The sequence below is a fragment of the Salvelinus alpinus genome, chromosome 5 (assembly GCF_045679555.1).
Source record: "Salvelinus alpinus chromosome 5, SLU_Salpinus.1, whole genome shotgun sequence".
Lineage (NCBI taxonomy): Eukaryota > Metazoa > Chordata > Actinopteri > Salmoniformes > Salmonidae > Salvelinus > Salvelinus alpinus.
The window spans coordinates 53,018,612-53,037,509 of record NC_092090.1 but is presented as its reverse complement, the minus strand read 5'-3'; the positions used below and the strand labels follow the sequence as shown (position 1 = coordinate 53,037,509).

Here is an 18,898-nt window from a genome sequence, read left to right as displayed (position 1 = left end):
GTAGCCTCCTACCCAAGAAGACTTGAGGCTTTAATCGCTGCCAAAGGTGCTAAAACAAAGTACTGAGTAGTGTCTGAATACTTACGTAAACGTGATGTTTTTTTTATTTTTTATAAATTACCAACATTTTCTTAAAACCTGTTTTCACTTTGCATTATGGGATAGAGTGTGTAGATTGAGGATTTAAAAAAATAATATATTTTAGAATAAGGCTGTAACGTAACAAAATGTGGAAAAAGTCAAGGGGTCTGAATACTTTCCGAATGCGATGTAGCCCTCGTCCTCAGAGGCTCTCCTCGGTTGCTCAGACTAGCTATGCTCGAAGTGTGACAAAAAGGTGTTTAGCTCATCGGGTAGGGCAGCTTTATTTTTGAAAATCCGATATTGTTAGAAGCCCTCGTGTCCAACCCGCTCCTCCACTTTGTCCCTATACTTGTGTCTGCCATATTGATCAATCTGCGTAGGTCGTATTTGCACTGTTGAAGCATAAAATTGTCCCAATTGGCAAATACATACAAAGTAAAAACATAACTCATTTAAATGATATTTCATGAATTTGGTGCTTTAATGTTCACTATGTCATATCAAGTCAGGCATGGCATGAATTACACAAGAATAAAAAAGATTTAACAGTTGCAACTAAAGAATTCAAAGTAAAGATTTTCTGATACAGAAAATACAGAATCAAGGAATGACATTTTCTCTCAGGGACACAATACTTCACTGGCCTTTCTATGAGGAAATCGGGTGGTTTATATGCATTCACAATAGGGAATATTAGTAACACAATAACACGACATAAAATTAGAGAAACAAATCATCTTTGCACAAGGTTTCTGAGTCAAAAGGAAATAAATAAAACCAAATATATATATATATGCATACCAGTCAAAAGTTTGGACAAAGCTACTCATTCAAGGGTTTTTATTTGAACTATTTTCTGCATTGTAGAACAATAGCTTAGACAAACTATGAAATAACACATGGAATCATGTAGTAAGCAGAAAAAGTGTTAAACACCTCCAAATATTTTATATTTGGGATTCTTCAAAGTAGCCACCCTTTGCCTCGATGACAGCTTTGCACACTCTTGGCATTCTCTTAACGAGCTTCATGAGGTAGTCACCTGGAATGCATTACAATGAACAGCTGTGCCTTGTTAAGTTAATTTGTGGAATTTCTTTCCATCTTAACGCGTTTGAGCCAATCAGTTGTGTTGTGACAAGGTAGGGGTCGTATACAGAAGACAGCCCTATTTGGTAAAAGACCCAAGTCCATACTTTGGCAAGAACAGCTCAAATAAACAAAGAGAAACGACAGTCCATCATTATTTTAAGACATGGTCAGTCAATGCGGAACATTTCTTCAAGTGCAGTCGCAAAAACCATCAAGTGCTATGATGAAACTGTTTCTCATGAGGACCACCACAGGAAAGGAAGACCCACAGTTACCTCTGCTGCAGAGGGTAAATTCATTAGTCAGATTGCAGCCCAAATTAATGCTTGAAAGAGTTCAAGTAACAGACACATCTCAACATCAACTGTTCAGAGGAAACTGTGTGAATCAGGCCTTCATGGTCAAATTGCTGCAAAGAAACCACTACCAAAGGACATCAATAAGAAGATGAGAAGAAATACAAGAAATACAAGCAATTACATTAGACCGGTGGAAATCTGTTCTTTGGTCTGATGAGTCCGAATTTGAGATTTTTGGTTCCAACCGCCGTGTCTTTGTTTGACACAGAGTAGGTGAACGGATCTCTGCATGTGTGGTTCCCATCATGAAGCATGGGGGAGGAGGTGTGATGGTGCTTTGCTGGTGACACTGTCAGTGATTTATTTAGAATTCAAGGCACACCACAGCATTCTGCAGCGATACGCCATCCCATCTGGTTTGTGCTAAGTGGGACTATCATTTGTTTTTCAACAGGACAACGACCCAACACACCGCGTGGCTGTGTAAGGGCTATGTGATCAAGAAGGAAAGGGAGATACCTAGTCAGTTGTCCAACTGAATGTATTCAACTGAAATGTGTCTTCCACATTTAACCCACCCCCTCTGAATCAGAGTGGCGCAGGGGGCTGCCTTAAATCGACATCCACGTCTCGCTCAGGGGCAGAACGACAGATTTTTACCATGTCAGCTCAGGGATTCGATCCAGCAACCTTCCGGTTACGGGCCCAACACTCTAACCACTAGGCTACCTGCCACCCCTAAAAAGGAGGGTGATGGAGTGCTGCATTAGATGACCTGGCCTCCACAATCACCCAACCTCAACCCAATTGAGATGGTTTGGGATGAGTTGGACCGCAGAATGAAGGAAAAGCAGCCAAGTGCTCAGCATATGTGGGAACTCCTTCAAGAATGTTGGAAGGCATTCCAAGTGAAGCTGGCTGAGAGAATGCCAAGAGTGTGCAAAGCTGTCATCAAGGCAAAGGGTGGCTACTTTGAAGAATCTAAAATATATTTTAGATTCTTCAAACACTTTTTGGGTTATTACAAGATTCCATGTGTTATTTCATAATTTTGATGTCTTCCCTATTATTCTACAGAAAATAGTAAAAAAATAAAGAATGAGTAGGTATCCAGATTTTTGACTGGTACTGTGTGTGTGTCTATATATATATATATATATTTCTAATACATTTAAAATTACTCTAATGTGAATGCTTTTAACATTTTACAGACAAAGTCTAAACCAAATAAGTCTTGTGTGTAGAAGTAGAGAATGAAAAATGTCCCACACCATGTCTAGCTAATAGGTAGCCTACATTGATGGCCAATAATCATGACAAAAAAAAAATACAAATATATTTAGGGTACATATTAATTCTGAGGACGCAGACAGCATTGCATAGCACAACAAAAACTTACACTTGACAGTGTCAGGATGTTGAATGAAGATTTTGGTATTGAAAGCCAAACATTTCAGTTAAATGCAAACACTGAAAATGCAGTTTCCCAGACACAGATTAAGCCTAGTCCGGGACTAAAAAGCCATTTCAATGGAGACTTTCCATTGACCATGCATTTTAGCCCAGGACCAGGCTTAATCTGTGTCTGAAAAACCTGCTGCTTCAAGTCTCTCCTCCTTTTTTCAATTAGTAGGCTTGACTGCACATACCATGTTCACTCACACATACGTAATCATGGCTATCCAAAGGAAAAAGCTATATATTAAAAAAAAAAAGTTTAAACGAGGACCATCTCCTGATTTTTGAAATTTCCAAAATGTCAAATACCTGTACCAATGGTTCCCTAATTGAATTGATACCATCCTAGGCATTTGCATTTCCAAAGAAGTCATCTTGATTGTCCATCATGAAGTCCATGTCCTCACCATGACTTCATCACCGCCTCTTCTGTGTGTAAACTGGGTAGGCAAGCGTGACATTTAAAGAATCATTGTGCTGTACGAGGGACGTGTGGTGGTAGTGCAGGACTAGTTCTTTTAGGGAGCCATACAGGTTATACGGCTCTGCAAATCCATAGCCCGTATGACTCTTGTTGATAACACAATGCTTCACCTCACCCTCCACACTGCAAAGAAAGACATTTTAAATGAGAATACATCAAGTTCAGAATACATCCAAATTCCATGTATGGACTATTTTACATGGTTCCGAAAATAAAGAATGGCCTGGTTTTGTTACATGTTGTCAATTTGATCATTTAGAAACACACCATGGTCAACTTTTCCTTCTTCCTTCAGTCTCTCTCAATATGTAGCATGAGGTTAATCAGTTTGTTTATTATGAATATGATCTAGCATGACAATTCTAATCAATATGCTAATCAAGTTGCCAATATACACTCAATACTAATGCTGCAAATTAACATCATAAAATCTGTCAACACGTTAAGACTGAATAATCAGATCTCATTAAATAAGATGAATTAACTCTATGAAACGTGAGTGTTTAGGTCTTAAATTATCATGACGCTAAACTCAAATCATGCGTCTTCATGTGGAATTTTTTTCAGGGTGATTAGGTAGCCTAAAAATCTGTCGCTATGCCCTTGGGCAAGGCACTTAACCCTAATTGCAACAGCGGTGCTATACAATAGTGACCCTGGCCGTGGCCCCACTCCTTGCGGGTGTCTCAGGGGGGAGTTGGGATATGCAAAAAAACACATTTCCATTAACAGGACAAATATAAGCACCCCGCAAACTTGTATTATTAGATACATACACAACACTGCAGGCGTAGCAGCCAGCTTTGCTACTGTCCCGGACCAGGAATGTTCCGTCCTTCTTCCCCCGGAGCAGAGCTTCTGCCTGCAGCCGGTTGATGTTGCCTAGCCTCCACGAACGTTCATCATGATGTGGGAGGTCCTCGTCGTCTTCAACCATTGAGTACTCACTGCAATACAATAATCACATTAGTTTTATACAACACTAACTTGTGTTTGAATTACTCCTTTAAAAAGAAACATTCAAAAGGAGTCAAAACTTTGAAGTGAATCTTTAAAAAACAATCCAAAGTAAAAGCGTGGGAAATGGATACTTACTCCTCTGGGTTTTCATTCTTGATACCCAACCATTCATTCAGCTTCTTCTGCCTCACTCCCTTTTGTGTCAGCCACCTACCATGAGAAAATAAAAAAGGTTTAATGTCAGTCATTTAGTAACGGGACATAATAGACAAGATATTTGATAACAGCAAAGACTGGTGCTATACTTACATTAGGTATTGGTCTCTGGTCTTGCGGAGCTGAATCAGATCAGGTTTGATGCTGTTCATCTTCTTATCGATCTCCCTGTAATCCGCTGCTTGCTTTTTCAGATCGTCCTCCAGGTGCCGTTTGCTGTCCACAATCTCACTTATTCTCGATTTCAGTTTGTCGTAGTTTCCCATGATTCTAGGAGAAACAATTCTTGTTGTCAAAAATATATCACCCATTGTCAATATATGAGACAGCTGTTGTACTTCTATAAGAATGGCACATTTGGCTTCTCCAACAGTGAAGCAATCTGAGTAGTTGTGGCATCAACAAAACCCCAGTGATTCTGTGGGTATACAAACTTCTACCATTAGTGATGCACCGATATGACATTTTTGGCCGATACCGATATATTCCTTGCCAAAAAAACAATACCGATATTTAAAAATTTTGCGGCCTTTTAAGCATTCTAGTACAGTTAAATAGTTAACACACACACAGTGGTCTAAGGCACTGCATCTCAGGGCAAGAGGAGTCACTACAGTCCCTGGTTTGAATCCAGGCTGTATCACATCCGGCCGTGATTGGAGTCCCATAGGGCTGCGCACAATTGGCCCAGCGTCGTCCGGGTTTGGCCGGGGTAGGCCATCATTGTAAATAAGAATTTATTATTAACTGACTTGCCTAGTTAAATAAAGGTTACACACACCACACTGATCAACAAGTTATTTTGTTGGCATTTACGTATGTCCCCATTACCAGTAAAACATAATAAAAAGCTAATTCTTTCACTTACTTGCTGCGCTGTTTCGTTGTTCATTTGTTCAACCGTTTCATTCTCAACCAGGATTTCTATGGAACACCATTAGGGCCTTTGCGTGTCAAATAAGCTTGTTGACCAATCAGGACCTGAATATGACTGCACGTCACATAATAATTTAACACGTTTCATTTTTTTACGTAGTGATTATACTATCACTCGTATTTAATATGTCACAACGATTCATCGATATATATGCTACGATGCTTGTAAAGTTGTCTCGCGCACCTACATTGCTGGTCATAAAAAAAAAAGCTAGCTAGCTCATGGATGCACACAATGTTCTTCCCCCAAAACATAGCAAAAAAGACAATCGGTTTCAGTAGCTATAGTTGGCTGGCTAACTATATAGCTAGGTGTCACCATTTAAAATAACCCTAATTTATAAGACAGTTCTTATTTGATTAATGGTGGTCGGACCCATCTAGCCACAATAAGGATTAGCCACAATAGTGGACTTTGCAGTTAGCCTTCAAAATAAAAGTATGTCATTGACAGTGATGCAAATGAATACAAATAGTAGAATTATTCCATAATTGAATAAATCATGCTAAACAAGGATGGAATGTTATATAAAACCAACAAAAGACAATTTGTTAATTTGACAAAAATCTGTTGAAATCACACAATGTATTTTACTTTAGAATTGCATTGGGGGGAGGGGCATACTTATTTCACTGTACAGTATTACCTATGGATTGTGGATCAATGACATGGGGTATCAGTCTACTCCGTGACAGCCAGAGAACATTAGTGTCGTAGCTCTTATTGCGGGACTCTGAAACAACTGTGAATTGAGCCACATGTATTGTCAACCTATGTGTATTGAACACTATTCCCAAGGAAAAACCATACTGTGTGGATATTTTGGAGTCCGATAACTCTGAGGATGTTGGGAAAAAATAGCTTGGGTATTGAGTAATACCCCATTTCATTGATCCCCAATCCTTACATAACGCTGTACAATATGAATGTCAATACACACAATAGGCTGACTGGGGAGGTGATTTCACACAGTCACAGTCCTGCGATAAGAGCTACAACGCAAATATTTGCGTAAACTCTTCAGTTGTGTTCTGTGTGTGTCACCGAGTAGACTGATACCCCATTTCATTGCTTCACATTCCAACCTTGTTTAACATTATCTAGTCTAAATGTGGAATGATTACACCAATTGTAACCTTCTGCATCACTTTCAAAGGAGGTACTTTTATTTTGAAGGCAAACTGCAAATTCCACTATTGTGCCTAGCTTAACAACACATAACCCGGTCCCGTCGAGACTAGCCAGATGAAGCTATCTGGCTGCTTATAACGTTAACTTTGGGCAACAGGGTTAAGTAGCTGGCTGGCTATTTATTTTCATGAACTGAGGTTCAATTTCAATAGGCGAACAACAAGTGGCTACCTAGCTAATACTTACCAGGATTCCTAAATCATTGCTAAGAATAATGAAAATTACTGAAGTTTCGACTGGTCACTGTTTTCAGGCTGGTTGTATTGGTGCTAGCTAGGTACCAAGCTAAAGCTAGCAAACTACCCCAGAAGTTGCGGTCGAACAAATAATGCTTTATTACCAACGCAGTGTTTGTACAGCTTTGACAGTGCTACTGATAGTAGTGGTGGCGCTTGGCTTGCACGTGCAAATTCAGAACACACAACATTCTATAATATAACTGTTATTTGACATGTAAAATTAAAAGCTTATTTAACGCATCAAATAGTGTTATTGTCAAATAGTGTTATTTGACACGCAAAAGACCCAAAAGGCGTTCCATAGTATGTTGTGAAGCTAATAGCAATGACGTTATTACTGTGTAACTCCGGTAGGGCAACATCTGAAAAATAGCGCACTTGGTAGTGTGTGCCGGTGCTCGACCAGTCGCGAAAGCCAACATCACCCACGACAGAGAACAGTTGATTGTCAAGGGCAATGAATTCCATCATCTTGGCGTTAATGCATTTCGCCTTTGAGTTGTCTCGCTGAAATGTTCTTACTCTTTCAAATGACTGCTCAAATTGAACTTGTTGGAAGTGTGCGCTTAGTATTTTTCTGCTTTTGTTCTGTGTAGCGCTGTATTTTTCGTGGCGTCATTACATCATCTACTTACGTTATATATAGGTATGCACGTCAGCTTTGACATCGGTTTTGCACATCGGCGTTAAACTAGACATCGGGCCGATGCTGGCATTTTTAGCTAACGTAGGCCGATTCTGATAGGATGCACGATGTATCGGTGAGCATAACAGATATTAACCACTATCATAGAACTGAGATTAGTGTTAGCTACATCTTTGGTTGAAAAGATAGATTTATAATGTTCATTATTACCTCTGGATTTCTTTATCGTTACCCTCTCTCCTGAACTTTTCAATGTACTCCTTGCTATAGCGCTCTTGGGTTTGGCACTGCTCCTCAAAGATCTTAATGGTTTCATTGAATGCCTCAATGGCCGTTCTCTTCATTTGAATTTCCTGAGGAAAACAAAGAACCGGAGGTTGGATACAGTACAATCAGAAACGATTCAATCACAATTGAATGACAATAGCAATTCACCTGTGATGTTCTTGTATACTCCTCGTACAGACGATCGTACTCTCGGTTCTTCTCCTGGAACTGCAGGTGGTACTCCTGCAGCCTTTTACCGACAGCTTCAATGTTGTCCTCTTTAACAACCTGGTCCTGCAGGAGACAACAAAGCAGTTAGAGGAACAAATCTCACTCAGTCATCTGGCAAAAAAAGTTCTGGGTGACACTCAAATGCCGGATATGAAAATGAAGCACTGACTGTGCTCATAGAATAATCTGACCAAGGGATCTCTTATCTTTGAATATGTGTAGCTTCCATTTGTGTTTGAATTGTGGAGGCACTCTTACCTGCTGGAGCCTTGACACTGGGTACAGCAGTCTCACGTCCAGCTTTGGGTTGTACTGGGCTAAGGACTCGTGTCTGTAGTGATTGATGAGCTCAACCACCGAGTTGAATGTCAGTGGGTCTGAGAAGCCGTATTTCCCATCCCGATGGAATATTTTGATCAGTTTGTTATTTCCTCCTTTCCTATGAGCGAGATCAAAAAGGCAACTTTGAAAATGGCCATGTGTCTTTAGGCCAGGGTTTAATTTTAAATATACCGGACATTTGAGAAATATACGGGGCCCATATGCATTGTGTGATTAGGGCGTCCACCAACGGTGCACAGAATGACAGAAATCACATTTAGATTAGGGTAATTCATCTTAACAGAACATGCAACTCTAGGATGCAACGGTGTGTCCTCCTAACCGAATTCTGATGCGCACTTTGAAGACGTTAGAATAACTGCCACTTTTCCTCAGCCAACAAGACGAACAGCAAAATCACTAGCCTATGTCAATCTACTATTCTCCATAGTAGAAAAGTTGACCTATTCTCTTGGTCAGTTTGCAGTTCTAGCCTATTCCAAACAGACTAAGACAGTTGTGGGATCCCTAATTTATACAACCAGTTTAGCTACATAAAAAAAACGTTAGAAAGCAAATCAGGCTGATGCAACAGATGTGAACATTTAGCTTAAAATGTTGATAAACTACTATTTCTTCGCATTATAAGCTCATGAATGCTCGTTCCATAATTCAATTAGCCGGATTAGCCAAAATTAGCCAAAAGCGCACCGCATATAAGAGCGGCAGAGATCAAAATATCCGTTAGAAATGAAGAAAGAGGGAAGATCTAATGATGCAACAACTAGGCTTCTAATATGACTAGGATTGTGCCTTTGGCTACTGGACAATGAAAAAGTTTATTTGAAAACCATTTGAACATGACAAATAAAATAGGCCATTGGTTTCAATGGCATATGGAAGTCTTTATAAAATTATTGTTTCTATGGCCAGATTTTGGCTAGGCTACTTCAAAGAAAGGTAAGACATGCCTCATAATATGAAGCAAAACAATCATGTTTAAATCAATTAAGTTTGTTTTTAAAATGCATACTGCTCCAAGCTCATTGCAAAGTGGTGTGACACGATGACTTGCATGACCGATAAGCATGACTGGTAAAATGTATTTCCATCGACTGGTATTTCCATCAATTAATAGGCTAAAAAGCATCATTTTGCTAAGGGATTTTTTATTTTATTTTCAATTATTTTATTCAAAAATCGGCTATTACCGACTAACAGAAACCCTGCATTAGACAGAGCAGGATATTAAGAGTTCCATATTAATTTAGCAGCCATGCGATTCACAACGTACCTCAGAGTCAGTGTGTAGTCTCCATGCATTTTGGTGGATGCATCTCGGACCAGAAACGTACCATCAGCTGTGTCTCTCAGCTTCTCATTCACCTCCTCCCTACAAAAAAAATGAAGGGTTATGCTACAGTTTCTTCACAAATCCAATAGGACTCATTATCAAACTGGAAACCAAGAGATTTTCATCACAAGACACTGACCATTAATTCATTATTAATTGAATTATCATTAAGATCATAAGGGCTTGCCTTGAGATGTCTCCCCAGTACCACTCCCCGTCTTGCAAGGCCATGTTGTTGTTGAACCCGTTGTTTGGAACTGGAGTAGTGGCCTTTGGTGGTTTCGGGGGCAAAGCTGCGGCAAGAAGAGAGAATGAAGCTGTCAATTTGCAGTCTCACAGTGCATAACTTACCTTTTCTGAACTTGTGAAATTGAAGTTGACTTGATTAGGTGAGTGAGGAGGATAGTTATCAGCTACCAGAAACAGGCTTAAAATTCCTCAAAAAAGTGCAACGGTTCATAACAATATGAGTGTAATGGCTCAAAACTAATACCTACATGTAGGTGTGACAGGTTAAAGGAAATACTAATAGCCTGTTATACATTAAAAAGTATTAGTAAATTCATAGTATGTGAATATCTTAAAACATCTAAGGTTAAGATCATGCAGTCAGTATTAGTTGATAGATTGATAACATTTATATAATTCTGTTAAAATCCGTCAAGCATACAAAGGGTACGAATTGTGAGAGGAATGTGTAAACGTTATGTTGATTCCTTTATGTTGTCGTGGATAAAAGTGCTAATCTGTGATCTACTAAATGCTCTTAATCTATGAGCCTGAGATCGATTGCTCTGGTCTCCACTCAAGTTCACGGAGAATTCGCGGTCTTTTTCTCATTGCACTAAACGTTCAATGAGTAAACATTCCGTATCACTATCGTGATTCTTTCTACCCTTTTTCAGAGAGTAATGTGAGCCGTGCTCGGTTGCAGCTAGCTTCGTACTGCTAGGTACTGCTACGTAGCTGCCATTTTATGTCGATTGTGAATGAACGTGTGCGCTGTTGGGGTGTAACATTTTTGGAGGCTCCGCTGAGATAGCTGCTCAGATGTCCAGTTTCCACATCCTGGTTGCTGAATTCCGAGCCAGCTAAATCCCCACATAATAACTCAGGCAGGCTGCAGTGAGGAAAGTGTTGCTGTTCGAGGAGAGCTGGAAGTTGGTGGTTAAGTACGTGTCAACTGAGGCCATTGATCGACCATCAGAGACAGTAAGGACCATCTAATTCAGAGTCAACTCCTGCACAGTAAAAGTTCCTCCTGTTCTGTCAACATGACAACCGCCTTGGAAGAACTACAGGAAGAGGTAGTAGGAGAATTGCACACCCTGACTAAAGATAAGTTACTAGAGATATGTGATTTCCTTGACATATCAGGCGAACAGAGAAGAGATGTTCAAGACAAATCCCGCATATCATTGATGACTCACATTATGAGGTTCCTTGAAAGAGAGGAAGTTGCGGAGTTAGAAGATGGCGGCATGTCGGAATTGTTGCTACTTAAAGAGACAATGACAGAGATAAGTGGCAAAGATAACAAAACATGGCAAACTGACCATGATATTGAAACAGACGGAATACATCACAGAATAGAGGAACTGAGAACTGTAACCCCACAACAAAGGGTGGGAACTGAGCAGATTACTGCAGCCAAAGCCAGTGATTCTCTGCGTCAGCCCCAACCCCATGCCAATCTTCAGGGGAGAGTGCCGCTCTCACCCAATGCACAGCCCAGCTCATTCTGGCGCAAAGAGTTTAAAATTTCTGGTCAGATAGGTGAACCGGGCCAGAAAGATAAACTGATTTTTTCCAGCCTTGCCCATCAGATCGAGAATGGACTTAACAGAGGCTATCCTGAGGTAGAAATAGTAGATGCAGTAGTCAGGGCTATTTCTCCAGGCTCACAGCTACGCAGTTACTTGGAAGGTAAACCCCAGCTAACTCTTACCACACTTAGATGTATCCTGCGTTCCCACTTCCAAGAGAAGAGTGCAACAGAGCTTTACAAACAGCTAGCTTCAGAAGCACAGCATAGCAAAGAGACCCCTCAAAGCTTCCTGATGCGCATCTTAGATTTGAGGCAAAAAGTACTGTTTGCATCCCAGGAGTCAGAATCAGGGCTTAAGTATGACCCTGCTCTAGTCCAGCGCATGTGTTTACACACAGTCCTTACAGGTCTCCAGAGTGACAGTATCAGGATAGACATGCAGCCTCTCCTGCTAGATAGCGAAACATCAGATGAGGTTTTGCTAGAGAAGCTTAACATTGCTTGTGCTAATGAGATAGAAAGACGAAACAAAAAGCGGTTTCATGCCCCACAGCCTGCTACAACTGTAAGTGTAGTCCAGTTTGAAGATACGCCATCCACAAAGTGTCCTGTGAAGGAAGCCAAAGCTAAGATACCCGCAGAACTGTTAACAGAGTTAGCTGAACTTAAGACAGGTGTAGCTTCTCTAAAAGGTCTCAGTGCAGAGATTGCTCAGATTAAGGAGACATTACAGCAGCCTATGTTTCGGTCACCGCCTTGTGCCTATGCCCCACCTCCAGTTAGGAGGCCAGATAGGGACCCCCAGCCACCTGTGTCCCAGCAGCAGTATTACAGCAACTACAGCCAGTCCCAAGCACCTGACCCTGCGCAGCATCAATATGCACCTAACCGGTATGCCAACCGCTCTGCTCAAGCTCCAAGGAGGTGTTTTGTCTGCCAGCAGGCCAGAACAGATGCACGCTGCACACACTGCTTCCGATGTGGGAGTGGAGAACATTTTCAAGCTGGATGTAAAATCCGGGGAGTCAGACCATCAAGGGAGGCCCATTTAAACGGGGAAAGGTTACCGCTGAGGGACGAGTGTTAACCGTAGCTACCAAAAAGTCCCAGAAATGTGCAAATTGTGCCAGAGAAGATGCATTTGAGAACCTGAAACAATGTTCATCATGTAAAGAGACACTGTACTGTTCCAAAGTATGTCAAAACCAACATTGGATTAAACATAAGGAAAAATGCACTCACCTGAAAATTAACTCTACCAGTGAAAGGTTTTCCTGCACAGAGGAAAATGCCCACTCCTTACCATCCCTAGCTCAAGGTCGCTACCCCCGTAAGGTCACCTCGCTAGTCGGCAGACAGTGCCTTATTGAGTGTCACCTGAATCGCCACCACCTCCAAGCTCTATGGGACACAGGCTCTCAGGTATCGGTCATTGATGAACGATGGAAAGAGGAATCTCTCCCAAACGCAAGGCTGAGAGATGTTTCAGAAATCCTGGACTCACCTGCTGATCTAAGGTTGACTGCAGCAAATGGGACTGAAATGCCGTACCTGGGATGGATTGAAACAACTTTTCGGCTAGCCTCTGAAACTGACGAAACAAAGGAACTGATCATCCCAGTGCTGGTAATGAAAGGCTGTCACCTATCTCATCCCATCATAGGTTTCAATGTTATCGAGCACATCCTGACAATGACCGAAAAGACTAAACGATACAGTACAATAAAAACAGCGTTCCCAAGCCTCAAAAGAAACAAGGTGAGTGCTTTTATACAGGCTGTTATCGCAGAACAGACAGATGAATACGCAGTGAAAACCAAGAAAGAGAAGGTTGCTGTACCAAAACACAGTAGCATTCAGATTGAGTGCCGTGTAGCTTCCCAGCCTTTCAAAGAGGACATGACAATGCTTTTCCAGCCAGACCTGAACCCGCAGTGGCCAGACGACCTTGAGTTCTTTGACACACTAGTCAGAGTCAGGAAAGGTGCTTTTCCAGTTATCAGGCTTGATGTCTCTAACCCAACTGACCACGACATTGCCCTGCTAGGACGCACAATAATCGGTACAGTACAAACCATTATGACTGTGTTACCTGCCCAAGTCTTTGAAAAAACTGTCACCCCAGCCACAGTGAATCACACCAGCGTTCGAACCCCATGTACTGCTACTGAACAGTGGGATCCACCAGTAGGCTTAACTCACCTAACCGAAGAGCAGAGAGAGGTTGTTAGGCAAATGCTTAGAGAAGAGTGTCACTCCTTCTCCAGATCAGACAATGACATTGGCTGCATTGAACGATTGAAAATGACTATTTCTCTAAAGGACTCTGAACCAGTCAAGCGCACATACATGTCAGTGCCCAGGCCACTGTATCAGGAGATGAAGGGTTACCTTTATGACCTCATAGCCCAGGGCTGGGTTAGGAAGTCAAACTCTTCATATTCTTCACCTGTCGTGTGTGTTCGTAAGAAGGATGGGACCCTCCGATTGTGTATAGATTACAGAGACCTGAACAGAAAGACACATCCCGACCGCCAGCCCATCCCTCGGGTCCAAGACATCATGGACAGTTTAGGTGGTAATTCCTGGTTCTCCCTCTTAGATCAGGGAAAAGCTTATCACCAGGGGTTCATCTCTGAAGAAAGCAGACCACTGACAGCATTTGTGACCCCGTGGGGACTCTATGAGTGGATACGGATGCCATTCGGCCTCATGAACGCTCCTGCAGCTTTTCAGCGGTGTATGGAGGAGTGTTTGGAAGGGCTCCGGGATGACATCTGCATTCCTTATCTGGACGACACGCTTGTTTTCAGTAAAACTTTCGACAGCCATGTGAATGATGTGCGAAAAGTTTTGCAGCGTCTCAGAGAGTATGGCATTAAACTCAAACCAAGTAAGTGTGATCTCTTTAAACCCCAGGTCCGTTATTTGGGCAGAGTAGTGTCTGCAGAGGGCAACCGAGTTGACCCAGCCGATTTTGAAGCAGTAAGAGCATTGAAAGAAATCAGACCAGAGACTGTGGGCCAGCTCAGACAAATGCTTGGTTTACTCACTTACTACAGACAGTACATCAAATACTTTTCTAGGAGGGCCAGCTGCCTGTATGACCTCCTGAAAGCAGATTCAGAGAAATTACCTGACCACCCACGGAAAAGAAAAACAAAGAAAATAAGTCATGTGGTGCCCTCAAACAAGCCAATCCTGTGGACTGACCAGCATCAACAGGCACTTGAACAGCTGATTGAGTGTTTGCTTCACCCACCAGTCTTAGGTTTCCCTGATTTCACTCAGCCATTTGTTGTACACACTGATGCGTCACACCAAGGCTTGGGAGCAGTTCTTTACCAAAAGCAAGATGGGAAGCTTAGGGTCATTGCTTATGGCTCTCGAACCTTAACAGCAGCTGAGAAGAACTATCACTACCACTCGGGCAAGCTAGAATTTCTAGCTCTAAAATGGGCAATCACTGATAAGTTCCATGATTATTTGTACTATGCTCCGTCCTTCACTGTATACAGCGATAACAACCCGCTCAGCTACATTCTGTCTACTGCGAAACTGAACGCAACCACTTCCAGGTGGGTTTCAGAATTGGCTGATTTCCACTTCACAATAAAGTACAGGCCAGGCAGAGAGAACGGTGATGCAGATGCGTTGTCAAGGATGCCACTGGATGTAGAGTCACTGATGAGAGAATGTTCTGAGGAACTTCCACCAGACACCATTGCCGCCACGATACAAGCAGTTGAGGTACAGAAAGAGGCTGTTGTACCTTGGTCACTTTCAGCTGCAGCTATGTCAGTATCAGCTGAAGGTGAGACAACCACTGCAACAACCAGCTCGATCCCAAAAGATGGGATAAGAGAAGCACAAGAATCTGATCCGGTCATCCGTCCTGTGCTCAATTTCAAACTGTCGGGTTTCAAACCGCCAGTTAAAGAGCAAAAGGAATTCAGTCCAAAGACAAAATGCCTATTCAGAGAATGGGACAAATTGACAATAGACAGTGATGGCATTCTGTACAGAATCACTACAGCCCGCAAGCAGTTAGTTCTACCAGAGCAGTACAAAGGTAAAGTGATGGAAGAGTTGCACAATAACATGGGACACCAAGGTACTGACCGCACTGTATCACTAGTACGTGACCGCTTCTTCTGGCCATATATGCAATCTGACATCGAGCACTATGTGACTAAAACTTGTAGCTGTGTCAAGCAGAAAAAGCCAGCCCATGAAGCAAGAGCTCCTCTGACAAACATTGTGACAACACAGCCATTTGAACTGGTATGTATAGACTTCCTTCATCTCGACAGATGCAAAGGGGGATATGAGTACATCCTCGTGATTGTTGATCATTTTACACGTTTCACTCAAGCCTACGCCACCACATCAAAGTCAGGTAAAACTGCTGCAAATCTCATCTTCAATGACTTTGCCCTGAAGTTTTTGTTCCCGTCCCGCATCCACCATGACCAAGGGGGAGAATTTGAAAATCAGTTGTTCCATCAGTTAAAGAAACTCAGTGGCATGGCGGGGTCCAGAACAACACCCTACCACCCGATGGGGAACGGTCAAGTGGAACGCATGAACAGAACATTGTTGCAAATGTTAAAGACACTAACTGAGACACAAAAGTCAAATTGGAAGGAGTCTCTGAACAAACTGGTTTATGCCTATATCTGCACCCGTTGCGAAGTGACTGGCTATTCACCATTTTATCTTCTGTTTGGGAGATCACCCAGGCTTCCAGTTGATATGCTCTTTGGATTGTGCACAGAGGCAGGTTCCAGTAACCATCGAGACTACGTGGAGAACTGGAAACGAGGGATGGAAGAAGCATACGCCATTGCAAATGAAAATGCTCAGAAAGCTGCTGAAAGAAGTAAGAAGTACTATGACGCTAAAGTTAGGAGTTCAGTGCTACAGCCTGGCGAGCGAGTTCTGATTAAAAACCTGACACCAAGAGGAGGACCAGGCAAACTCCGTAACTATTGGGAAGATACAATTCACACAGTAGTGAGGCAAATGGGTTCAGACCTGCCGATTTATGAATTGAGACCAGAAAAGGGTAGGGGACGCTCCAGGGTCCTGCACAGAAACCTGCTCATGTCCTGTGACCACTTACCTTTTGAGACACAACCAGAAATGACCAAAGATGACAAAAGTCAGAAAAAAAGGAGACATCAGCCTGCATCACATCCTCTAGATTCTGATGAAGACAGCGGGGATGAATATGACCTTCATGAGCCGCTACAGGTTCCCACATCTCCTACAGTACCTGATGAGAGGAATGCTGAACCAGCGAGAGGGTGGGAACACAGGCCCCCACCAGTGAAACAGACAGTTGCGGTGCCAGTCCCTGATACGCTACCAGCACAGCCTCTTGTTGAAAAGCGGCTGGAGGAGACAACAACAGTTCAAGACCTGCCTGCTGAGGAGATGAACTTGCCTGCTGGAAATTTGCCTGATGATCGTCCACCAAGTGCCTTTCCTTCATTAACTGATGCTGCTGAACCTGAGGAACCAGCCTACCAGCTGCCACAAAGAGAGAGACACCCTCCAAGTCGTATCACCTATGATCAGCTTGGTATCCCTTCCTGCTACAGTATCCAGCCACAGTTGTTCCCTGTCTACTCTGCACCAGGACTGGTTCCATGGCTGCCATTACTACAGCAATGTTACTTTCAGCCACCTTACATGTATGGGCTTCAGCAAACATGAGGCTACAGAGTTGACATGTTTGACCATGGACTACTGACTGATTTCACAGACTGTCACAAGAGACAATTTGCAGACTATGCATTTAGATCATCAAAATTGATGGACTGTTGATCAATAGTATGAGAAAGGACTGTTTATGTTATACAGCTGGTCAACAGATATGGACTGTGAATAACTTGTTAGTTATATTTGAACTGTGACCCTTGACCTCTGCTCAAGTACTACCTTACAGAAGAGGATTTTCTAGGTCCAGTGCATACAGACTGTTGAAGAAGACAATGTTGGGACAACATTTATTTTGTCGGGGAGAGTGTGACAGGTTAAAGGAAATACTAATAGCCTGTTATACATTAAAAAGTATTAGTAAATTCATAGTATGTGAGGATCTTAAAACATCTAAGGTTAAGATCATGCAGTCAGTATTAGTTGATAGATTGATAACATTTATATAATTCTGTTAAAATCCGTCAAGCATACAAAGGGTACGAATTGTGAGAGGAATGTGTAAACGTTATGTTGATTCCTTTATGTTGTCGTGGATAAAAGTGCTAATCTGTGATCTACTAAATGCTCTTAATCTATGAGCCTGAGATCGATTGCTCTGGTCTCCACTCAAGTTCACGGAGAATTCGCGGTCTTTTTCTCATTGCACTAAACGTTCAATGAGTAAACATTCCGTATCACTATCGTGATTCTTTCTACCCTTTTTCAGGTACATTATTGATGATTAAAAAGAGTAATTTAAATGTAATAACTTGATAACATGTCAAGAGTGTTTAAGGTTTGTTTAGTAACATGTTGAGGAAGTTGGTTGGGTTTGCAGAGAGTAATGTGAGCCGTGCTCGGTTGCAGCTAGCTTCGTACTGCTAGGTACTGCTACGTAGCTGCCATTTTATGTCGATTGTGAATGAACGTGTGCGCTGTTGGTAAGATGTTTTGCGGCGTTATTTGTGTGGTTGTTTTTCAAACACTTTGTTGCCTGTTGATGAATTGTGTTATGGTTTACTGAGTTAAAGCTTTGCTTGACAGTTATATTGAAAACAGTATTTGTTTCAGTGATGTACAGTGTATACTGTTATGATTTGAATAAGCCTTGTACCCTACAAAACCTATCGTTCCTGTAGATCTGTTGTTCTGTAAAATGTGTTATTTATGTACAATGATTGCACTAAACGTTCAATGAGTAAACATTCCGTATCACTATCGTGATTCTTTCTCCCCTTTTTCAGGGGTGTAACATAGGCTATTGTTTGGTTTATTTGTGTCAACTACTGCATTACCAGTTAAGTAGCTACACTTTTCTGCATTAACATAATGACCAGAAAAAAAAAGAGGAAATGTGTTATTTGGCCACGTTTTAATGTAACAATATCAAAATATTATGATGACAGACTAAATAAATAAAAAAAAGGAGAAAATGAGGCCTGAATGCAAAGACATTAAATCCAAAAAGAAATACGCCTCTGTACACCATAACTACTCCTGTGTGTAATAGTAGTACTTCGCTGCAGTTCATCTGCTCTGCCAAGCTGTCAATGTAACATAGCCTAATCAACACAATGCACATCCATGTAGAAATACCCACAATGAAATTACGTTATACAGCCTAATGGTAACATCTCACAAAAAA

At 41.8% G+C, this 18,898-nt stretch overlaps 1 protein-coding gene across 1 annotated transcript in view; it reads right to left on the bottom strand.

Moving 5' to 3' along the window:
- Window positions 1-541: 541 nt before the first annotated feature.
- The window catches only part of LOC139576305 (phosphatidylinositol 3-kinase regulatory subunit alpha-like), a 32,344-nt gene continuing 13,987 nt past the window's right edge, over window positions 542-18,898 (bottom strand). Inside the window, exons 8-16 of the mRNA XM_071402253.1 lie at window positions 9,967-10,072; window positions 9,720-9,818; window positions 8,363-8,543; window positions 8,042-8,167; window positions 7,817-7,959; window positions 4,687-4,863; window positions 4,513-4,587; window positions 4,194-4,364; window positions 542-3,540 (exon numbers count right to left, since the gene is read on the bottom strand). Of these exons, the coding sequence (XP_071258354.1) occupies window positions 3,351-3,540; window positions 4,194-4,364; window positions 4,513-4,587; window positions 4,687-4,863; window positions 7,817-7,959; window positions 8,042-8,167; window positions 8,363-8,543; window positions 9,720-9,818; window positions 9,967-10,072 (1,268 nt within the window). The 3' untranslated portion in view covers window positions 542-3,350. The remainder of the gene's footprint in view (window positions 3,541-4,193; window positions 4,365-4,512; window positions 4,588-4,686; window positions 4,864-7,816; window positions 7,960-8,041; window positions 8,168-8,362; window positions 8,544-9,719; window positions 9,819-9,966; window positions 10,073-18,898) is intronic.